This window comes from Pipra filicauda, unplaced genomic scaffold, assembly GCF_003945595.2.
Source record: "Pipra filicauda isolate LSUMZ 115617 unplaced genomic scaffold, ASM394559v2 scaffold318_size846807_pilon, whole genome shotgun sequence".
NCBI lineage: Eukaryota > Metazoa > Chordata > Aves > Passeriformes > Pipridae > Pipra > Pipra filicauda.
In genome coordinates, this window is record NW_024104441.1 from 353,947 (window position 1) to 376,983 (window position 23,037).

The following is a 23,037-nucleotide window of genomic DNA, read 5'->3' on the forward strand; positions in this document are numbered from 1 at the left end:
TTCTGAAGCCTCTGTTGACCAGTACCTGTCTGTATTGAGAAGGAAGGTCTGCCCTCTCTGTTGGTTGTGCACAGTGTAAATGAGAGTAGCCATAACGTTTCCTGTCTTTGTGCTCGTGAGCAGTGTTGAGGCGTGCACGCTTAGAGAGACTTCCCAAGCCCCTGATGCTTCGTATTGACGTTGGTGTTCCCAAGGAAGCCCGTGTGCTCGAGTTAGTTGTCAGTATGAGCAGTTTGTTCCCTCTGTAGGACTCTGTGCTCAAATAAGTGCAGAGAGATGAAGTAGCAATGCACTGTTGTTTTGTAAAAAAACCTGCACTCTACTTTAGACTCTTAGCTCAGTGTCTGCCCTCAGAGGTAGGCCAGGGGAGAACAGCCTGGGGTTGGTGCCCAGGTCCCAGTGGGTGAACTGGGAAGATGGTGCCTGAGTAGTGTGTAGTGCTGGCAGCTGTCTGCTTGGATCCATCATTGCCCCTGTGGCAGAGTGGCTGTTGGGATCATCAGTAGTGCTTCAGCTGTCAGAATCCTCTAATCCCTTCACCATATCTTAGTGACTGGAATGTCCATCTTTGGCCCTAATTTAAGAGGTTAAGGACATTGCTGGGGCAGGCTCCCACTATTTCAAGCAGTTGCATGTGCCTGTTGCTCAGGGTCCCCAACAGGCCTGCATAGGGTGGATTTCCCTTTCTTTTGGGCAGTTTGTCCCATCTTCTGAGCAGAGTTGCAAAGCCTGCTGCCTTGGCTGTCTCCATCAGAAGTACAGTGGGTGTTAAACCATCTGTCAGATACACCCTGTACCAGTTGCTTCACTAGGTGACCTTGGGAGTCACCTCTTAGTCTAAAAATTGCCAGAAGCTGCAATAACATGACAGAACATTGGGGCAGTTGCAGGTTAGGGATGAAACAGGTACTTCAGCTGAGTTTTCTGGGGAAACAGGATTCCGTGTTACCTTAAAATTCTAGGCTGTGCACTTTCCTTACAACCCTTAACTTCAGGATGATCTAAAGTCTTTGTAGGGGAAGAGTTCTCCTTGATCTTGGAGTATACTGATTAGTAACAGGGAAACTTGGCACATGGTGAGCTGTGGAGATCTCCTGATGATTGGTTTTGTCCTGATGGACTGAAGTGTCTCCATTACTTTCTCATTGTTCAGATGTACATAGGAGAGGGATCTGCTGAGGCAGAAGTGGACTGCTGTACTGTTCCGTACTGTCTCATCAGAATGTCCACTGTGTTAACTTCATTCCCTATTTTTAGAGACAATCGATATACTGTGACTTAAGGATTATTTTCCTGGACCTGGCTTCTAGTCTGGCTCTCTGGAGCTAATTTAAAAGGTACAGTATTTCTAGAATATAAATACTATGTTCTTTGATAGTGAAGAACATGATCTGCTCCCTTGTAGGGGCTCATAGGAATACGTGCACAGAGTAGCACAGAAGAGTGCTGCGGCTTAGAGTTGCTGTCCGAGTTCTGGGAAATGTTCCCAGTCAAACATGTAAAATAGCTTTTTAACACTTTCCTATAACCAGCTTGACTGCTGCTTCAAGGGCATTCCCCCTCGGCTCTGAGAGTGCCAAACTGCTCGCTCTTGTATGCGTGTATATATTCAACAGGAACTCTCCCTGCCCCATGCCTTGTATGAGACAGGCTGAAAATGCATTGATCTCTAAACAAATAGAGCTGAGAAGTCAAGGTAGAGACCCTACCATGTTGGTTTTGAACTGTGCCCATCTTGTTGCCAGGGTATGAAAGGAACCATGGAAATCAGAGCGTGACTGACTGTTGTAAAGCACCTCACATTCTGACATGAGACTCATGTATTGTCCAAGCTCTTGACACTAACAGTGTTGCTTTCTTTAGGAAACTTGTAGCCTCTTAACACGCTTGTCCATGGCACCATTAGATTTTCATTTGCTTTCAAGAGTTCAAGCATTTCTTCTGAGTGGTAATGGCTGAAGCAGCAACGAGCAGACTAGAGAGTGGTTCTTCTGTCTAGAGTGGTGAGTAAAGGGAATGGTCCAAGTAACTTAATAGGGCTTTCATCTATTGGCTTCTTCACCCCTAGAGGTCTGGACTTATTAGATGGGTCACAAGGTCTGAAGTAGTCCCTGAACTGTTCTGCCTTGGGCAATAAAAAATATGTAATCTGGTCCCTAGATAAGAATCCTCTTCTGCACTGTTGCTCCTGGGGCAGAAATTAAGACAGCCTTGTTCTCAGCTGCATTAGGGCTACTGTGTGCTACAGTAGAAGGGATGAGGCCTCCAAGCCCCTTATGCTGTGAGAGCAGAGCAGATCCAGAAGTGGTAGAAAAGAGTCCACTTAGCATACAGGGGGTGGAAGACTTGCTGGTGCTGTAGTTGCACATCCTCCTGCTGCTCTGAGTGCTGCTAGACACTGATTGACTCTGCACAGTCCAGCCAAACTGCATTCTTGTGTGAGTTTCATAGTAACTGACTTGGAATTAGTGCTTGGACTCTTAAATCACTGTTAAAGTGGGATATCAGCTGTCTTCCACCCTATATGGGGTTTTTCTGCCCATCTTACTGCTGGAGCTGCTCCTCAGATATTACAGGGAATGCACCTTATCATGATGATTCAGCCTCTTCTGTTTCACTGGTGCCAATGCATAGGAAGGAGCTTTTCTCCACTTGAGTCTCTTCCTACCTTAAGGAGCATCTCAAATCTTCTTCCAGAAGTCTAGCTGACATGCTGCCCCCAAATCTCTGAAGCACTCGCTGTGCCCCCTACTTGTCGGTTCCCTTTGCTGTGTGGCTGAAGCTCTGCCCTCAGCACTGCAGCCACATTCCCTGTATAACCTTGTGCATGGCAGACACGTTTGCCTGCTTCTTCCTTCTCATTGGAGCTCATCAGAATGGGGAGGCAGATTGAACTCACTTACAGCAGCAATAAACCATGTCTAGAACTTGAGGGAACTGCAGGAGAGAAACGAGGTGGAGGGGATGTCTCGGAAAGGCAGGGTCCAGTTGCAGCCCAGAGCCTCGCTTGATAATGAGTGTGCAGCCTATATGCAAAATACGTCTTGTCTGTCCCTCCTGTGTTGACCCAGGTCTAAACAGCACATGTGATTGGCATCCTGCAAAGTGACCTTCAGAACTCTCCAGTAGCTTTGCCCCGTGAGTAACTCACACTACAAATCATTTTAAAGAGATGCACTCAACTATTTTTTTAATTTAATTTTACTCTTATATTCTCTGCTCTTTGTAATCTGCTTGGAAATAAAATGTTTTTCCCTGCAGCCTTTGTTGTAGTCTGTTTGAGAACCATTAAACTTTGTCTGATGTTTCCATTGGAACAGAAGCCAACTTGCCTGTTCACTGCTGTGCCCGTGCTGTAGCTCAGATCAGTGTGTGCCGCCCAGGTAGGCTCAGCAAGCCTTTGTTAGCCTGTCTTTGTTTTAAATAAGGGTAGAGAGACCTGTTAGCCTGATTTTGGTCTGGCACGATGCCTCCTGTTGTGCTGATCCTGTGACAGGTAATGCTGACTCGAGAGTGCGTGTCCTTGGCAGGCAGCGCTTTCCTTGGGAACGCTGTGGCTCTGATCCCTGCCTCTGGGATAACCATCTTGGTGCCTTGACGGGGAACGGCTTTCAGTGGCGTGGGCCTAGGTGCTTTTATTTTCTGCAAAGGACGGTGCTTTTCTTCCAGCTCCCTAGCTCAGGCAAACTGCAACCAGTGGGACATTGGTGTGTGGATAGGAGAAGTGAGCTCTTAGCTGAAATTCAGCCCAGGAGTTATGTGCAGAGGTAACAGCAGGGTGGAATACAGTCTGCTGTATACTCTACCCTATAGAGTTCAGAATGTCACATAACAACAAAGCACTGTTACTGGGTGGCTGTGGGAAGGAGATGGTGTTGATGTTGGCGATATCATCACCACCACTCTTGGCTGAAAGTTTTAAGGGCCATTGCAGATCCTTGTCACTGGCTCTTTGCTGTGCAAGGGCTGCATTTTCCTAGTTCTGGGGCGGCCTTGAAAGCCACATGTACCCTTTCTCATAGCAAAGGGAACATCCTCATGCTGAGGCTTGCACCTTCCTTTCCTGCTACAGACAAACCCACCATCCCATGGGAAACAACTGTAGCTTGGAGACCACAACCTTTGCAGATCACTGCTGCTGAGACCAAACAAGTCGCTTGGGAGTCCTCCTCCTGTCCATAGATAGTTCACTTGTTTGGGGCTTCTCACCCTCCGTAAAAGTCACTGGCCTAACTGTCTTTCTCTAAACTCCATGTTGTCTTTTGTAGAACCTTCCTCAGATGAAAATATGTTGGTCCAAACTAGAGGCTTGAACGTGACTGATGACCCTCGCAGGATAAAAAGCCTGTTCGCTTCCAAGTATTTCAGGAGACCTGAGCAGATGTCACTGTTACATTTTCTGTGTCCTACAGCTGGGTAACATGAGTTACACATTTCTTGAAGCTGATTTCTGATCCTTGGACAAGGATTTAACCTACTGCAGTAGGACAGTTGCAGGCACAGGAGCACCATTCTTTAGTCCCCGAACTGGTTAGTGTTAGACTAGGGGTTACCTAGGACAGTGGGTGAGAAGGGGTCTGGTTGTCTTCTGTCCCTGGTGCTGCTCTGAGGCCAGATCTGGAATGTCACAAGAAGGAAACCAGCCATCAGAGAAGGAAGTTGTTCTGTAACCTGCAGTACAGATACTTTTCCTGATGCTCCAACAGACCTGCAGGCATGAGAACATCTCATCCTGGAAAAGAAACAACTGCTGTTTCCTTCAAGGGTCCTCTAAGGCAGATCTGTGTTTTTTTGCCTGTTCCATTCCAGGCACAGTCCTCCCTACTCCTGCTACTGCTCTTCTCCAAAATCCTGCCTCCAGTCACCACCTGCAGCACAGACAGGAAGGTGCTACACTACAGTCCCCCATGTGCAGCCATCCTCTTCACAGTGCTTGTTTGTACAGCCTGGCCTCGGGGCTTTGGCAAGAGGGGGATAATACCTAGCTGGGATCGCTTTGGACCCTCTCCTTCGTGCCTTTCATTCCCCTCTTGGTGCCAAACCTGCCTTGCTTGCCACTTTTTGACTTTCATCCTTCTTGCAGCTCACTTTGACTTACAAAGTTGCTTTGGGTCCTGCTGGTGTGTCCCAGCTCTGCATCCACCACAGACCCAACAGGCCCATTCTCATCTTCCTGCAGAAGTTGCTGGACTATCTGGTGTTGGGCTCAGCTCCCACCCCACCGTGTTTGTGTGCATCACCCATTGCTGGGCTTTCTTAGGCGGTGCTGTAGCAGGTGTCACACTGCGCTGGCCACGCTGTGTCAGCCAAGCCAAGGAACGGCGCCCAGGGCTGTGCTGGGCTGTCCCGGAGCTCTGTCCTCCTGCCTCCCCCGACACGCGGACGCGGCTGCAGTGCCCGAGCACACAACGGCCGCGCCGACCCGGCGGCACCGGGCTGGGCACGCGCGGGGCCGGTGCTGAGGAGACGCTCAGGGGGAACTCCCGGCGGCTGAGAGCGTCACCCGGGCCCGCTGTGTCGCCGGCGTGTCCCCGGTGCCGACAGCGCTGGGCGGGCTCCAGGGCCGTGTCGCGGTGCGGGGCCCTCCGGGCCGGCAGGGGGCGATGCGGTGCCGGCCGTTGCCGGGGGCCGCTCTGTCCGCTCCGCGGGGCGGGCGCAGCCGGGTTGGCCCCGGCGGCCGTCGGGGCGCGCGTGCGCTCGGTGTGGCGGGGCGGGCACGCGGCGGGGCCATGGCGGACTATCTGATCAGCGGCGGCACCGGATACGTGCCCGACGACGGGCTGACGGCGCAGCAGCTCTTCAGCTGCGGCGATGGGCTCACCTACAAGTGAGTGCGGCCGGCGTGGCTGTGGGGCCGGGGCCGGGGGCGCGGGGCCGAGGCGGTCGCTAACGCGTCTCCCCTCGTTACCCCGCAGCGATTTCCTCATCCTCCCGGGGTACATCGACTTCACGGCAGACCAGGTGGTGAGTGGCCGGGGCGGGGGAGCGGGCCGGGGGCCGGGCCGGGGGCTGGGCCGGTGCCGCCGCTCAGCCGCCGCCGCCTCCCCGCCAGGACCTGACCTCAGCGCTGACCAAGAGGATCACCCTGAAGACCCCGCTGGTCTCCTCGCCCATGGACACGGTCACCGAGGCCGGCATGGCCATCGCCATGGCGGTGAGTGCGGCCCCGTGGCGGGGCTGGAAACGCTGCCCGAGGCTCCCGCGTGTCCGCCCCGGGGCCAAGTACGGCCCGGGGGCTCCATCGCTCCCGGTGCGGCACCGGGCGGGGATTGCAGTGTCTCACAGTCGCCTTTGTGTCCCCAGCTGACCGGGGGAATAGGGTTCATCCACCACAACTGCACCCCGGAGTTCCAGGCTAACGAAGTGCGGAAGGTGAAGGTGAGTGGCTGGGGCGGCAGCAGTGGTGCTTCGTGCAGGTGGGCAGCGTGGTCTGACCCTGTTGAAATGTGCCAGATCTTGGTGTTACAGAGCTGTAGTGCTGCCAGGGTTTGCCTGCACAACCTTCTTCTTGTGTGTCAAGAGCTGTCCCTGCGCAGCCTGGGATTTGAGATCTGCCAGGCTTCCTGGTGTGGGAATATTCCCCATCATTTCAGGAAGGATGTTAGCTTGGAAACTCTTGGGGTTTAACACTATTTGGGTGAGCCTTGGTGCTGGTTTGGGAGTCATCCTGTTGGTGAGCACATGGTCAGGCTGGGTGGTTGTGGAGCTGAGTGAGGGGCTGCAGTGACCTCCAGGCACGTGCCCTGCTCCTGGTCAGCCTGGCAGTGCTGCTCAACCTGGCTGCTGGATTTGCTTCCTTTCAGAAATATGAGCAAGGATTCATCACAGACCCCGTGGTGCTGAGCCCCAACGATCGAGTGCGAGATGTGTTTGAAGCAAAAGCTCGTCACGGATTCTGTGGGATTCCCATCACGGACAATGGGAAGATGGGGGGCAAGCTGGTTGGGATCATCTCATCTAGAGATATTGACTTCCTGAAAGAGTCAGAGCATGACCTGCCCCTCGGTGAGGTGAGAAGGGCTTGTGAGCACCCGATGGGTGTGAGTACTGCCTTAGGAAACCGTGTGGCTTGTGATAAGAAGGGTGAGTGTGTGGCTGTGAGGATGCTGTCCAAGTGGGAGGGAGCAGCTTTACCTTAGCTCTGCAGATCCATCTGTGACTGTATTTCCTGGAGATTGTCTCCCTCATTTGCACTCCCTTAGCGACTCCTGCAGTGCAGACACAGTGGAGTGACCATGCAGTTTGTATGACTCCTAGGGGTTATCTTTCAGTGATGTGGAAACCATCCTCCCTGCAGCTGGTGCTCTCCCTTGCTTCACTAATTAATTGCCAGTGTTCCTGGCTGCTGGCTGTGATCCTGTGTAGCAGTCTGGCACTGGCCAGGGCTGTAACAGCTGCACTGTGCCCAGCAAGCCCTCCAAGTGCTGAGCTTCATTTTCTGGACTGCCTTTCCCTGTGTGCCTCATCTGGGCTACTTGCTCTTTAAAATAAGCCTCTGAACTTGCAGAGTGGCAGAGTGGCCTTCATAAGTCTGCCCCGTCAGACTCCTCTCGTGCAGGAGAACGTTCCCTGCGATCTGTCACACAGGCTATGTAACTGTAGATCCACAGCACTGTCAGGTTACACCACTGGTGCCTCTTGGCCATGTTTTACTTTTGACTCACGAGTATTTTTAGCTCTTGCTGACCAAACCTGGTATCACATGCTCATCCCTGTTTGGTTTGCAATTGCCTACAAATACCTGATACAGGAATCGTAAACCAGGAGTAGGTTATAAAAGTGCACATGGCCCTATGAAGTGGTGCTGCCCATTTAGAGGAGCCAGATAAGAATCTCCCCTCTTTCTTATGTGGATCATTTGGCACTGCAAAGATGGAAGCCCTGTTGCTGTCAGTGTCTGGTGCTTGTCCCTGTCAATGGGCAAGGCCAGGGAAACGAATGGTTTCCTCAATCTCCTCTCCACTTGCAGTCCAGCAGTTGTCTTGCTGAGCTGTTCATTGCCATCCAGTTAAACACACAGGTCTCCTGTAGCACAGGAAGCTCATGGATCCCACAGGGTTAGGGAGTATCACGATATGTCTTTGACTGCTCAGGCTTTTCCTGAGATATGGGTTCTATCACAGACAGCATTTTGGGTGGATGCAGGCAGAGTCAACCTCTTCCCTGATGCAAAATGTCTGTTCTTATGGTATAAATAACTAAAATGTTCCCTCTTTTTTTTGTTGTGTGCAACTAATCTACCTTCCTGAAGGGTTAGAAAGTGTTCCCTTTTAGCTTTGCCTGGCCTTCTTGAGTAGCCTTTCATGAGGATACCCCACGTGAACCTGGTGATCACAGAATGCTGTGGTTGGCAAGGGACATAACGGTCTCTTGTCAAGTCTCCTGCTCAAGGCAGATTCAGTTGGAGCAGGTTGTATGGGGCTGTGTCCCTGTCTCCAAGGATGGAGATTTCACTGCCCCTCTAGGCTGCTCTTCCAGTGTTCGACCACTGTCGTGGTGAAAGCGTTTTTCTGTATACCACATCAGGTGTTCCCCTGTTCCAGCCTCTGTCCAGCACTGCCCCTGGCATTCCACTGTGTTTTGGTGCTTGTTTGTCAGAGTGAGCGTGGGTGAGTGTGTTTGGATTTGTCCTGGTTTTGAAGTGACTTTTACCCCATTGACTTTGCCCGCAGTGGGTTTTTTTTTTGACAGAGCCCTTCCAGAGCCTGTGTGCTGGGGATGCTTCCTGAAAACGAGACTGGGGGTAACGTTTCTGCCAGACCAACATGAGGCTCTAGAGGTGTCTCCAGCCCTTATTTCCCTGTGCTCCGTTAAAAGGGAGGGCTGTTTGGGTGACATCCCAAACAACGATCATCTGAGAGTTGTCCCTTGTTTCTATGTGCTTTCCCTTCGCTTGCTTTCCCTTCTATCATCTCCTGTTTTCAGTGCACTGATGGGCTTGGGTCCTGATGTCACCACTGGCATGGGGACAGTACACTGGAGGCTGTTCCTGTGTTTCTGGAGGCGTGTTGCTGTGGTGTGTGGAGTGCTCCCGCACGGCTACTGTGGAGCGTATCACGTGGGCAGAGGGGTTTGGTATTTTCAGATCGGTGTGAAGGAGTTCTTGTGACTTTTTATCTTCTCCCACCCACTAGATTATGACAAAGCGGGAAGATCTTGTTGTGGCCCCAGCTGGTGTAATGTTGAAAGAAGCAAATGAAATTCTGCAAAGGAGTAAAAAAGGTACCTGTGACCGTCGGCACGAGGGAGAGTGATGGGAGTGCCGGGCTGGGAGGGCAGTGGGTGGCTGTGGGCACGCAGTCCGTGTGTGGGTGGAACATGGGAAGGCTGCATTCCAGCACAAGGAGGGGACAGTGAGGAGAGTGCCTGCAGCCCTCTGCCAGGGTGCAGAGTTCACATGCCTTCATCTCGAATGTGTTTGGAGTTGAGGGATTCTTGGCAGCCCAGGGGCTGAAGAGTGCCTTGCTGTCCAGCCACGTCTTCCATTTTCTATCCTGGCCCTCACATTTCAGCACTGAGTTGAGTTCTGTTAGGGTTTGGTGGTTTGACTTTTAACAGTGTGGGGGGGTCTAATTATTAAAAAATAAGCATTTTTTCCGTGGTCAATTTGAGTCCTTCTCCAGTCCTGAAAAGTCATGCTCTGTTTCCCAAGCCAGGGCTGCTGGCATCCATGGCCAAGCAAGGCTGGGTAACACACCTCTTTGAATCTCCATCTTGTAGCAGCTGCCTGCCTGATTCCCCTGGTCTGCCACACTGACCCGGGCTAACGTCCGACTGCTGCAGAAACCTGCAATGATGTTCTTTCTGTTTGTTTCCAGGCAAACTGCCAATTGTTAATGAAGATGACGAGCTGGTGGCTATAATTGCTCGTACTGATCTCAAAAAGAACAGGGACTACCCTCTGGCATCTAAGGATTCCAAGAAGCAGCTGCTCTGCGGAGCTGCTATCGGGACCCACGAGGACGACAAGTACCGGCTGGACCTGCTGGTGCAGGCGGGCGTGGACGCAGTTGTGCTGGTGAGCACCCAGGGTGGGCTGAGGGCCTGGTGTGAATGAACTGCTCTGACAGTGCAGCAGCAGCAGCATGGCACTCACTGTCTTTATTACATGCTCTTTTGTGTTAGAATATGGCTGTTTGTTGACCTCTCAGTCTTCTTCAGGTTGGAATCCTCTAATTAGAGGGATTCCTCTTGCCTGGGGGCTTACGTGACCTCAAGGGACTTTGTAGGGTGCATCAAAGCCCTGAAGGCTGAGAAGAGAAACCCTGTCAGTTAATACAGAATCTTCTACAAATGCCTCTTGCACTCTACCACCAGCCTCTCTGATGTTCCTGACTAGTTTTGAATATTCAGCTTCTTACAGCTTCCCTTCAGCCCTAATGTTTGTTGCTGTGTTATTCTCTTAGCCACCTGCTGTTCAGGAGTGGTCAGCCCAGAGCTGCTCTGCTGATCTCCCCTCCTGGCCCGTAAGCTTTCAGGCACAATCATCGCTGTCTGTATTTACACATGATTTTCTCATCGATTGTGAGCTTGTGAGTCCACCGTGCTCCGAGGGCATGGCTGAGCGGGAAATGTTTAACAGACAGGATTTGGCTGGGTCGCGGAGACTGGCAGGGCCTGAGCACTCAGTGGTTGACATCTGGTATTTCAGCTGCCCTGCTGCACAGCAGGGAGATGCTTCCCCCTGCCAGCCCTTCTGGGCTTCACAAGGAACATTCTCCATTTCACCTGTAGTTTGAGACAGGGCTGTCAGTGTCCTGGTGGTAGAGCCAGATGGTTCTTACCCAAAGCCAGATGTTCTGCTTGTTGCCATCTGTAGAAGCCACAGGATTTAAACATGAAGGATATTACTGAAGTCTTTACAATAAACTGCCTTGCACGGGGAAGGTACATTCCTATCTTGGCAGCAGCTTCTCCTCTGCCTCTGTGCCCCATCTGGGGAGTCGTTTTGCCCCCTTGACACAGCTTAGCAGAGACCCCAGCAAGCAGAATGAAGATCTGAGGCTCTTCTGGAGCTGTAACTTTTAACCTTTTGCAGAAATTCTGGTTGAAACTGGTTTTCTTTCTATTGCAGGATTCCTCTCAGGGGAACTCCATCTTCCAGATCAATATGATAAAATATATTAAGGAGAAATATCCCAACCTGCAAGTTATTGGAGGAAACGGTAGGCATGTGTTGAAGACTGTTCATGTCTTTATGTTTGTTTCTTTGACAGAAGGAGCTGCAGGGATATGAATGGAACTGTCATCTTGGTAAATGTCTGTGAACTTAAAATGGTTTCCTCTGGCTTGTGGAACAGAGCAAGACCACTCTGCAGCCACAGGGCAGTACCCTGCTGGTGCAGATATTTGGAAACCTTTGTTCTGCAGCACAGTGTGCTACAGTCCTCTGTAGCATGCTACACATTAGCTTTACACACCAGTTTAAAATTTTGCATAATAATGGGTATTGCTCGATGTGGAAATCTAATGGCAATTTTCCCTGCCCCTTGACAGCAGAGCCCAGCGGTCCTTGTCTTTCCCTGGTGCTGCTGTTACCCTGTACTATGCCCTCTCTACCTGGTGTGGCCCAAAAAGTGTTTGGTGCCATGCCATGACCTCTGCTGCCTCAGCTTTTGGGTGGAAGCGTGTTGCAGAGTAGCCTGAAGGTCCAGTGTCACCTCACCCACTGGGGACAGCTGGGACAGAAACTCACCACTGGTCCCAGATAGGCCTGGCTCCAGCACAGGCTGTTGCCCTGGGCAGGGGGTGTTGGCAGCCAGCTGGGGAGCTTGGGGCAGAGCATTGTTGTGTGCCAGTGTGCTTGTCTGTCTTCAAACCAGTTTCTGCTCCCCACAGTTGTGACTGCTGCTCAGGCCAAGAACCTCATTGACGCAGGGGTCGATGCCCTGAGGGTCGGGATGGGCAGTGGCTCCATCTGCATCACACAGGAAGGTGAGAGAGATCAGCCATCTCCTAAATAGGCTGAAGACACCTGTTAATTAGAAATTCCCTGCTGAAAAGCAGCATGGCTGGGATGGAGTATTCTCCCATTGTGAGGGCAGTGTCCAAAAGCAAGCCATCTTTCACCCCCTTTGTCCAGGACGTTCTCATCACCTGGGTCCAACCTTTGGGGTGGCAGCAGCAGCAAAGGCATTTCCCAGTACTGACCGAGACTGAGTAGAGCCGGTGTGGCACATGTGGCTTTGCTCAGGGGAAGCTGCTGGCTTGGTGTGGGATGGGGCTGGTGGGCAGCTCTGCAGGGAGAAGGGCTTACTGGGTCCCCAGTGCTGATGGGTGAAGCGCACCGGGCTGTCTGTGCTCCCTTTCCCTCTGGCAGCAGTGTGCGTGATGCTTGACTATTGATCTTCTGGGCTCGATGCCTTTGCAATTTCCGAATGGGATTTCTGACCATTGTCTCTGCAGTTAGACAGCTTGTGTGGGGCAGAGGCTGTGTCACCCTTGGCTAAAAGGCAAGAGGGGCATCCCAGGGCATGGAGAAAGGCTGCCTTGAAGACAGGCTCAGTCCTCATGTATTGAACCCTTCAGGTGGGGTGCAGAGAGGTGGTGCAGCAAGGTGCTGCAGCCCAAGAACACAGCCCCTCTCTGCTTTTCTCCTTGGCTTTTGCCACAGGAGGCAGCAAGCGGGCAGCTGATGGCTGAAAGAGGCTGCATTAGCTCTGCCCATTCCAGTGTGGAGCCTGCAAGCAGCTCTGGAGCTGTGCTGCTTTCCTGCTTTGCCTGCTGCCAGGGTTCCCAGTCAGGACAGTCTGTCTTGGGTCACCTTTCTAGGGAGTCAGTGGTATCCTTGGGCTGACACTTCCATAACCAGAGCAGAGCCAGGACACTCATATCCTGTCCTGGCTCTGAGGCAAAGGCCCCAGTGAGGCACGTCCCAGTCTGCAGTGAGGGGAATGTCTGTGGAGGTGCCTCCCAGCTGCCCCGGGGGGTGGGATTGGGTGCTGGTTTAGGGGAAGGAGCAGAGCAGGGGTAGAATGTGGCGCTTCGCAGGAGATGTGGTTGCAAAACTCTTGACTGCAGCTCCCCAGGTTTTTGCCCCTCTTAAGGGCAAGAGCTTTGGCTTTTTGGGGTAGGGGGTCACCTCTCTGGGTGGCCGCTGGGGTAGGGCGAGCATGCGCTGTGCACAGCCAGGCCTGGATGGCTTGGATCTGGCCTCTGGCTTGGCTCGGGCTAGGAAGGGTCTGCAAAGTCAGCTCTGTCCCACACCGTATGCTCTGCCCAGTAACGGGTCACTGCTGGGGTCCTTTGTTCTGCTGCTGTTCTTCTGTCTCTAAAATGTGTGTGTTTGTTTTTGTTTAGCTGCTCCAAAGATCCCTCCAGACCTAAAGTCCCACAGCCCCAAATGCCCTTCTACTGTCACGGGCACCTATAGTAAGTCACTTGCCCTGTTCCCAACCCTAATTATGTGTCTTGAAGCAGGACCCTGATTTGGCTGCACATGGCCCTACTGCTTGTTTGAGAATAATTTAGCTGTAGATGCACTTGGGGTTTTGTGGCTTTGGATACTGGTTTTGAATCTGAAATGAAAGCTGAGAAGCCTTTCTGATTTCCTAAAGCAGAGTCTGAACTGTCCAAGCTAAGGGAACTCAGGCCTGTCCACTCTCCACCCTAAAATCCAGTTAGGAGCCTGACTGGGCTCTCTGCCTGACCCTTCTAGATCCCTAGCCAGGCATGCTCCTGCTGATCCAGTGCTGGGAGGTGATCCCCGAGCAGACCTCAATCATTTTTAAAATGTAGCCCTAGTTGTGGGGAAGTTGTGCTCTGGCCCAGCTTCCCTTGGAGCTGGCTCCCCTGGGTCACGGAGGGATGTCACTGTGCCTGGCCACCTTGGCAGCTGCGAACCAGAAATGCAGCTTTCCCCACTGGTTCCTGTGGAGAGAAGGGGCTTTTGCCTGCCCAGCACAGGGTGAAGCATTCTCTGCTCCATTTTCCTCTGATGCTATTGGATCGAGCAGCCCCCAACAAGCCAAGCCTTAGGCTTTGTCCTTTCTCCTAGTTCTGACACACACAAAAGGGAAAGGTTTCTGTTGCAGATCCTGGAAGGTTTTCTCTAGCAGATGATCTTGTAGGGCCATTCTTTGCCAATACACTAAAAGAGACAAACCCTCACCCTGACCGTGTGTTATGTGTGTGCTCCCAACTCCACTTGGGAAGCCTGCGCTCCAAGGCTGTGGCGCTGGGCACTGGGACGGTCGGAACGGTGTCATGCTCCCAGGGGCCCTGAGCCAAGCTGTGCCTTAAAGGGCTGGTCTCCATGGTTGTTCTTGCAAGGTTTCTTCAGGCCCTGCACTGTCATCGGCACAGTCTCATAGACCCTGGACTCAAAACCTTTCAAAATCAGGTGTTTCTCTCCCCAGCTCTACCCTGGCAGCATTTTGCAGCCACAGTGTGGCCTTCAGCAGTGCAGCACCGAGAGAGACCATCTCTTTAAGGGCATTGATGATAAAGCTGGCAGCCTCTCCCTGGCTGGCTGAGCCTGAGCGGAACACGGGTCTGTTTGATTAAATTCCGTTCTTTCAGGATCTCAGCCTGGAGTCTGGTTTCCCTCCCTCAGCTGCTGCTGAGTGCTGGGAGTGGAGCAACTGCAGCCCCCCGGCCTGGGCAGGCCCCTGCCAGGGATGTGTTGCCAGTGCTGCTGCCAGGCAGGCTGAACCACACCTGGAGTTCACGCTCCAAAGTACTAATCCTGCATGGCCTTAATCTTACCCCACGTATGGGACTAACCGTGACTGGAGAAAAGGCTTCCAGTTAACTGTGGGGAAGGGAAGTCTCCCTGAGAGAAGCTTATCTCAGCATTCTTGCATGCCTGTGGCTGACAAATGTGTTACAAGACATGCCCTGTGCTGGTTTTCCTCACATAACAGGAAGCCTGTAAACTGCTACCGACTGGGAAGAACGAGTAAATCCAAAGCTAATAACTCCTTCCTCATGGGGCAGCTAAACTTGACGAACTCCTTGCTACATTGCAGGGCAGGAACATAAATTATTATCAAATCATTCTGCTCGTTTCCTTTTCCACTGCTGCATGTGTGTTTGTGTGTGTATGCAGTGTATATGTGTATATATATATACATATATATTTATGTATATATATAAATATATATATACATGTACAGACATACGAGCTCTCTCCCAGCCAGCTGTCTTTCCATGCAAGAGGCACATCATACAGCTGCTGGGTACATGGAGACTGGCACCACTGGGTCTGTTACCACTAGAAGGGAGCAAGCAGTGGAACATGGTTACATGCAAGGGATGCTCTGGAGAGGGGCTTTTGGAGTTTGCTCTGCTTCCTTCCCAAGCTCCTCACATGTCTGCCGTGCACCAGGATGACCCCACGAGTCTCGGCTGATCCCAGGCATCTGGTCAAAGACCCCAGTCCCAAGGTCACCCACAGCTTTTTGGAATAGAGGGCTGTGAGGATGTCCCAGCAGGCACCTCCTGGGCATCTGCTTCTCTCGCAACTCAACTAGGAAAGGAGCATCCAGGGATTTGTGCGTTGAGTGCTGGAGCATGTGTGTGCTGGAAGCCTGGAAGGGCCTGCTGGGGAGGGGACGTGGCTGTGCGTGGAGCTGACCCTGTGCCCGCTCTCTCCGCAGTGCTGGCGTGCGGCCGCCCCCAGGCCACCGCGGTGTACAAGGTGTCCGAGTACGCCCGCAGGTTCGGCGTCCCCGTCATCGCCGATGGAGGCATCCAGACGGTTGGGCACATCGCCAAGGCCCTGGCACTCGGGGCATCCACAGGTGAGCACCACTGCAGGGAGTGTCCTAGGAAGTGTTTCCATATGGGTGCAAGGGTGTTTACCTGCAGGTGTCTGGGGGCGCAGGGGGTGCAGCCAGTGCTGTGCCCAGAGGGCCTGAGGGTTTCCTGGCCACTCCTGCTGACGTGCTGTCCCTGGTGATCTCTTGTGCCAGTGATGATGGGATCTCTCCTGGCTGCCACCACGGAGGCCCCAGGCGAGTATTTCTTCTCGGATGGAATCAGGCTGAAGAAATACCGTGGCATGGGCTCGCTAGATGCCATGGACAAGAACTTGGGCAGCCAGAACCGATATTTCAGGTCAGAGATGGTGCTTTGGGGCAACAGGTCAAGCTTTTGGGGCTTCTCTGCTTCACAAACATCCTTGATTTGTGCTCCCATGCAGTGAGACAGACAAAATCAAAGTGGCCCAGGGGGTCTCTGGCGCGGTGCAAGACAAGGGCTCTATCCACAAATTCATTCCATACCTGATAGCTGGGATCCAGCATTCCTGCCAGGATATTGGTGCCAAGAGCCTGACCCAAGTCCGGTGAGTGCTTCCCTGTGCCTGTGCTCTCATTAGGTCACAGTGCTGCCATCTGGAGTCCCCAAGCAGCTCTACCCACACTGTGCTGTGTTCTGGGTGGTTTGACCTCGCTGTAGCCCTCTTCCCTCATCTCCAGTGGGCACTGTGTCATGGATTTGCCAGCCCCAGGGGTGCAGGAGTGTAGTCTCTTGTGGCATATTTGGCTGGCCAGGCTTGAAATGGTGGGGTTATCGTACCCTGCCTGGCTCTTGGGAGCACAGCAAAGACCATTTTGGCTGCAGCTGGAGAAACCAGTGACCCTGTCCCAGCTGCTCCAGCTGAGCATGTGCCAGAGCACTGTCTTCCCTGGACTCTGCCTGGCCTGTGACAACTGTCCTTCCCCCTTAGAGCCATGATGTACTCGGGAGAGCTGAAGTTTGAGAAGAGGACGACGTCTGCCCAGGTGGAAGGAGGGGTGCATGGCCTTCACTCGTAAGTGCTTTTGGCAGGACCCGTGTACCACTGGAGTTTTTGGGGGGTTTAGGCACAGCCATCCTGTGCCTCAGCTGATGTGCCTTTGGCTTGGTGTGCCGCTGGCTTCCCTGTGCAGCCCAGCTGATCCACAGCCTGTTGTCTGGCCTGGGCCAGCACTCCTCTCACAGCGTCAGGGTGCAGGGGCTGTTCCCCACTGTGGGCTGGCAGGAGCTGTTTCTTACTGTGCCTTTGGTCTGTGCCCTGCATTAGGTGGGTCAGTAAAAGCGCTCTTTGACATGCTGCTCCCCTCACAGGTACGAGAAGCGCCTCTTCTGAAGGAGATCCGTCTGTGTCTGTCCTTGTGCCACTCAGCCCTGCGCCGCCCCATGCGGGAGCCGCTCTTGCTGCAGAAGTGCCATTACTCTGGGCTGCCTGGAGCTCCCGCTGTCCCTTGGCTGCTTTTTGACCACCTATGGGGCCCACCCACCACCCAGGAGCTGTGATCCTGGGCTGGAGCCTTGCACACGTTTGCCATGTTTTACAATAAAAGAGGAAAAGATGTGGAGTTGGTGTCAGCCCAGAGCCCCTCTTCCTTCATTATGTCCCTTGGTCTCCTTCCTAGGCTCTTTGCTTCCAGCAGCCTCAGGAGCAGCTGATGACCCCAGAAGGGACACTGTGTGCATGTGAATGGGAACAGGGAGGGGACAGCCCTGAGACAGGGCTAAGTGGATAACACAGTGTGGGTCTTTAAAAATCCTTCCTGAGAGCAGAAAGCAAGTGGCTGCTGGGCAAGAAAGCAAATGATTTTACAGAGCTGTTAGCTCCTCCTGGGAGCTGCCAAACCCAGCTGTGGCAGCAGCCAGGGTGCTGCAGGACCCCATTCCCAGTCCAGCTGCTGCAATGATAAGCACTTGGGTGCTTGTGTATGTGTGTGCACACCCACTCACACAGCCCTGCCTCTGCAGTGCAGCTGCCTACATACACCAGGCCCTTAGACCTTTGTTTTCCCATGCCTGGTCCTCTCACATGCACCCTTTGTTTCTTCCCCTGTACCAGTTGTGTGTGTCCCACTCATGTACACATCTCTACTGCCGCTCCCAGTGGTTTGGGGACGTCAAATTGGATTTACACACGCCAAAAACAGTCTTAAACTACAACCTCCTGGTGTCAGTGTCAGAAACTCATTAATGAACTCTTTAAACAAAGCTACCCCTTGCCTGATGAAGGGCTGGGCCTGCAGTCTCATCCCCCCACCTTGGCCCTGTGGAGATGGCAGGTTTGGGGCACAAGGCTGCCACTGGGTACATGTACCCCCTTCTCCAGGAGTGGCATCCCTGACCTGAACCAGTGCAAGGTAGGGGGACAGGACAGTGACCCTCTTCATGTCCCCTGCTTGAGCTGAGCATCATAGGAGAGGGGATGCAGCACCCCTGGACTGACAGCAGCTTGAGGCTGCACAAGAGACATGAGCAGTGTGGGGTGGTACAAAGCCCCATGGGAGAGCCCAGACACCAGCTGGGACACAGCAGCTGCTGATGGTGGCTGTGCTCAGGTAGCTGCTGGCACGTGGCACCACTGGCACCACGCACTACCCCAGTGCCTGGGGTGAGCACATGCCCCATTAGCATGTTACAGCCTCGCTGTGCTGTGCATTAACCACCACACAATTCCTTGTATTTCCCATTTACATGTATTTATCTTGTGGAGCCCCAGATGTGCCCGGGGGGTGTGCAGCTGACACCAACAGCCTCCACCCTGCCTTGCAGCGGGGCTTCTTGCTGCCAAGGCATGGGACATGACCTTGGCAAGGCTGTGGGAGTGGTGCTGTCAGTAAAGCCATGTGCTGTGCCCTGCAGCCCCAGCCCAGACTGGGCAGGGAGGCCAAGAAGCCGGGACTGCAGGCCAGAACCAAGCCCACCCATCTCACAGCCCTCCTGTGTGCAGAGCCACCACCCACCCAGCAGCTCCACAGTCCAGTCTGAAGCACGTCTCCCTTGGGAGCGGTGACCCTCGGGGGCTTCAGGCAGGCAGGGGCAGCACCACAGAGCCCACAGCCGTGGCAGGCAGTGCCTACATCCCCTGGTAAATGCCCTGTGGAGGGATGAGCCCAGCAGCCACAATACGCTTTTCACTCATTAGGAAGTTGAAGGTTGCACATGCATTTGGCTGTGAAGAGAAAAGGGAGTGAGTGAAGCTCCAGCGCTCAGGAAAGCAGCTCTTCCCCACAGGGCACACGACCCCCTCTCTCCTGCCCGTCCCCAGGAGAGTCTCCCAGTGACCACTGCCCTCCCATCCAGTGGGGTGCTGCCTGTGCTCACCCCTCCTTACCGTGTCCTGTACCTCCACAGCGATCCCGCACTCCCGCATCTGCTTCAGCATGCCAGAGTGGAGCCGCTCCACCCTGTCCCCCGTGCCCAGCACCAGGATCTCTGCAACCGGGACACGACAAGGGTGGGTAGGATGGCACTGGGGCTGCCTCGGCCCAGAGTTGCCCTCCCTGCAGGCACCACCAGCCCTGACAGGAGCCCAGAGAGGGGGCAGCCCGCGCCCCTCCTGCCCCACGTACCGATGTGGGGCTCCAGCAGCCGGAACAGCGACAGGCTCTCGTGCGAGATGTCCCGGTGGGAGCCAACCTGCGAGGACACGACCGTTGCTGAGCGGGGTCGCCCCGATGCGGTGCGGGCACCGGCCCCGCCGCCGGGCACTCACGTTCCACTGGAGAATGCTGCGGGGCAGGACGGCGCAGGGCCCCACCACCACGTTCCCGCTGATGGTGAAGCCGCGGTTGCTGTAGCCCTCCATGAACATGATGTTGGGGGACTCCGGCTCCAGCACCGTCACCCGCGTTCGCTGGTACATCTCGTCGTCCGCCGGCGTGAGCCGGTGACCGCGGCACGGCGCCCTGCGGGGACAGGGAGCAGCTGGGACACGCGGGGCCTACGGATACCCCAGGGGCACCCCAGGGGACTCCACCGGCACCGCCGCCGGGCGCGGGGCAGCCGCGGTGCCCGGTGCCGGTACCTGCCCGGCGCCCGCCGCGCCACCGGCCCGAGCAGCCGCAGCACCGCCGCCGCCATCGCCGGAACCGCCGCGCGGCCCCGCCCCCGCCGCCACCGCCCCCCGGCGGCCGGGGCCGGGACTGCGGCGGCAGCGGGGGAGCGGGGTCGGACCGGGGCTCGCGGGGTTCCCCCCCGGGGTCCTTCCCGGCCCGCGGGGCCGGCGGGGTGGGGGGCAGCGACACTCACACACCCGCCGCCCCCGGACCCGGGCGCGTCCCGACCCGCAGCCCCGGGTGGGCGCCGGAGCGAAACCGAAAGCGGCAGCGGGGCAGGAGCGGCACGGCGGGTGCGGGGCGGGAGGGGCCGCGGACCGGCCCGGGCTGCTGCGCCGAAGGCTGCGGGGCCGGAGGTGAGAGGGGAGCGGGCGGCTCCCCGGGCGGCGGGAGGGAGCGGCACCGGGGCTCGGCTGCGCTCCCGGCCCGGCCCCGCCGGTGCCCCGGGGCTGCCCCAGGCTCGGCACGGCGCCCCGGCCCCCCTGTGTGCCCCACTGCGGGCGGCTGCTGCCAGTCGGGGCTGAACCCCCGAGCCGCCACCGGGACCTCCCGGTGCCGCTTGGTGCTATCCGCTTGGTTGGGCCGGTGGCACTGCGGGCTCGGGGATGCCCTAGGGCGAGGGACCCACGTCCCTCACCTCTGTCACCCACCCGGGACCAGCCGGAGCCTGACACTCCGGGGGTCACCAGGAGGCTCCCCGGCAGTGTCGGGGGAACATTTCCCATCGCCGTTCCGTGCCGTGCCGTGCTGGAGGCGTCAGGAGTCCCCACACCCTTGGCCAGGGCAGGATCCCAGGAACCCCCGGGCGGTACCGCGTGAGCTCCGCGTGGGGCCGCTGGGGTTCCCCACGCGGTTTCACTTCCCCCCATGGCGGGTGCCGAGGGCTCCTCGCCGGGGCCGGGAGGCGCTGGCGGGGCCGTGCCGGTGCTTTGCCGGTGCAGGTGCCGGGGCAGGTGCTGTCCCTCGGGGACAGCTCGTGTTTCCGGGCCCCGTCGGGGGCTGCCGGGCTGGCACTAGTTGCTCCAGCCCCACTGGGGCTTTGTTCGGAGCCGTTTCCTTTTGGCTCGGCCGTGCCGCCCTCCCCTTGGCACCCGGCCCGCGGCGCGGGGGGAGCCGGCAGCACAACCCCGGCCTCTGCCGGCAACCCCGGCCACAACGGCCCGGCGGCGACTCCTCGCAGCTCCTCCGCCCCGGTCCCCGCCGGTAAGTCGCCCTGTCCCCCCTTTATCCCACCGACGGCCCGAGGGTCGAGGTGGCATGGCGGTGGTGTCCCTGCCCATCTCCCTCCGCGGCGCCGGCGCGGGCAACGGAATCCCAAAAGCAGCTGTCCCTGCTGTGCCCAGCTGCCCTGGGGTTTCGTTACCCGCGCTCCCGCCCCCCCCTCACCTGCATCCCACCCCTGCACGCCGGGCCGGGCACTTGGGTAAGAGCTGCTGTCCCACTCCAACCCCTTCTGGGACTGGGGCAGCGCGTGGAGCCGCATTGGGAGAAGGGGGCTGGTGTCGGAATGGGGGATCACTGGTGCCCAGCCTCGAGGCTCAGCCCCCTGCACTAGGCTGGAAGCTCTCCAGTGGTCTTGTGCCCCCAACAGCTAAAAATAGCAGCTGGCTTCCTGGGGACTCTCCACCGGAGGAGCGTGCCCACAGGGTGGATGTGGGCACCTGCGCCGGGTGCGGTGCAGGCTGTGAGACGCTGCCAAGCTTCCTGCCTGCGCCAGCTCTCCCTGGCATCCCCCACAGCCCCCCAGTGCCAGCAGGTGCGGGCAGGATCTGTCCCCCCGAGAGAGTCAGCTTTGGAATGACACGATCACTCCCGCTGAGCGGGCAGCCAGAGAGCCATCGGGATGTCGTGTCTGTCCAAAGCTCTTTCAGCACCTCCAAGAGCCCTCCCCAGGCTGCCGTGCTGCCAGGGCCCACGTGGGCTGCCTGCGGGGACACTGGGCATGGGGATGGATCCAGCCTGGACCCCACTGTGAGTAGTGACACAAGGTCCAGCACATCCCCCCAGCCAGCCAGCCAGGGGTCCCAGGCGGCTCCTGCCCTGCAGACAGTCAGCAGTTGGTCTGGTGTGAGCAGCGATTCTCAGATCACCTCTTGGCTGTGGGTGGTGCAGGGAGCACCCCACCATGGCATGGCCCTGCACTGTTGGGGGACGCAGCCACCCCTGAGCTGGGGGATGTGTCCCCACTCCTGCCCTGGGGCTCACTGGCTGTGGGGCATCAGAGCTGCCTGCAGGGCCCCAGAACGAGTTACTGCGTTCCTGGCAGAGCCCATGCAGCAGGATCTGTCCTCGCCCTGCTCCCCCGCCCTTCCCCCTTGCACACAAGCCCTGGAGGAACCGGTTTGGGCCCTGTGGGTAGAGCCCCCCCCCCCCCCTGCCCCAGCCTCATGGGGAGGGCAGGAAGGGCAGGGCAGGGAGGGAGGTCCCCAGCTCCTGGGATGCGTGCTGTGTTGTGCCAGGGTTCAGCACTTCCTGGATCCCTCCTCCCCACCAGCCAGGCTTGGTGCCAAAAGGCTGGGGGTGCATTGGGCCCTTGCCCTGTCCCCAGTTCAGCAGCCCCCACCGTGCAGTTTGGGGAGCTGGGCAGCACCGTGAGCCCTGCACTGCCAGATCTGTGGCTGAACGACTGCTGCCATGGAGCCCCTTAGCTCTGCAGATGTAATCAAGACCACGAGGTTTCGATATAATCACTGCCACCTCCTTCCTCCTGGGGCTGATAAGCAGGACACTGCTCACGTGCTGGGTGGGAGAGCAGCTCCTCATGCCTGTCCTTCCTGCTGGGGAGGCTTGGGGACATGACAGAGCCCACTGTGGTGACACACTGCACCTGGCAGGGGCTGCTGGTGCTGCTCGGCGACCGTGTCACAGCCCAGCCAAGCCCTTGGGCCTGCGGTGAGCCATGGTCTGCCAGGGACACGGTGCCCACGGATGGAGTCTGCCAAACATCCTCCAGCCCATCCAAACCCCCGCCTTGCCTGTCACTGTCCAGGCTGCCAGACCCTCTCCCAGGGCCCCTCACTGTCCTCAGCAGCCCGGGGACAGCCAAGGGACAACCTGAGCCTGTCCGATCTCCGCATGGCCTCTGGCTCCTGCTCCCGCTCGGTTCCTGGGAGTTTCAGTTCCCACGCCCCAGTGTTGGGGACCAGGGGCTGCTCCAGCCTGGAGAGGAGGGGGCACCACTCCCTCCTCAGCACCTCAGGGTGGCACCATGGCCGTGCTGGGGTGAGGCTGTGTGGGGCAGAGACCC

At 56.3% G+C, this 23,037-nt stretch overlaps 2 protein-coding genes and 1 long non-coding RNA gene across 5 annotated transcripts in view; 1 reads left to right on the forward strand and 2 right to left on the reverse strand.

Moving 5' to 3' along the window:
- Nucleotides 1-5,800, reverse strand: part of LOC120323691 — a 7,206-nt gene extending 1,406 nt beyond the window's left edge. For both annotated transcript variants that reach the window (XR_005564410.1, XR_005564411.1), the window contains exon 1: nucleotides 26-5,800. This is a non-coding gene — a long non-coding RNA (uncharacterized LOC120323691). The remainder of the gene's footprint in view (nucleotides 1-25) is intronic.
- On the forward strand, nucleotides 5,484-17,313 carry IMPDH2 (inosine monophosphate dehydrogenase 2). Of its 2 annotated transcripts, XM_027713911.2 has the most exons (15): nucleotides 5,484-5,827; nucleotides 5,916-5,964; nucleotides 6,053-6,154; nucleotides 6,304-6,378; nucleotides 6,804-7,010; nucleotides 9,135-9,222; nucleotides 9,819-10,018; nucleotides 11,075-11,165; nucleotides 11,839-11,934; nucleotides 13,300-13,371; nucleotides 15,600-15,743; nucleotides 15,915-16,059; nucleotides 16,145-16,288; nucleotides 16,673-16,756; nucleotides 17,053-17,313. In XM_027713911.2, exons 1-15 carry the CDS (start codon nucleotides 5,604-5,606, stop codon nucleotides 17,072-17,074), a joined length of 1,743 nt encoding a protein of 580 aa, XP_027569712.1. In that variant the 5' UTR covers nucleotides 5,484-5,603; the 3' UTR covers nucleotides 17,075-17,313. The 2 variants fall into 2 exon arrangements, with proteins under 2 accessions (XP_027569712.1, XP_027569713.1); XM_027713912.2 differs by lacking the exon at nucleotides 13,300-13,371 and having other exon boundaries at nucleotides 5,485-5,827.
- A 1,096-nt stretch (nucleotides 17,314-18,409) lies between these two features.
- On the reverse strand, nucleotides 18,410-19,800 carry NDUFAF3 (NADH:ubiquinone oxidoreductase complex assembly factor 3). The gene is made up of 5 exons (XM_027713932.2): nucleotides 19,760-19,800; nucleotides 19,448-19,640; nucleotides 19,305-19,371; nucleotides 19,067-19,167; nucleotides 18,410-18,904 (listed from the first exon to the last, which is right to left on the reverse strand). The coding sequence occupies exons 2-5, from the start codon at nucleotides 19,595-19,597 to the stop codon at nucleotides 18,809-18,811; spliced, it is 414 nt and encodes a 137-aa protein (XP_027569733.1). The 5' UTR covers nucleotides 19,598-19,640; nucleotides 19,760-19,800; the 3' UTR covers nucleotides 18,410-18,808.
- Nucleotides 19,801-23,037: the final 3,237 nt, after the last annotated feature.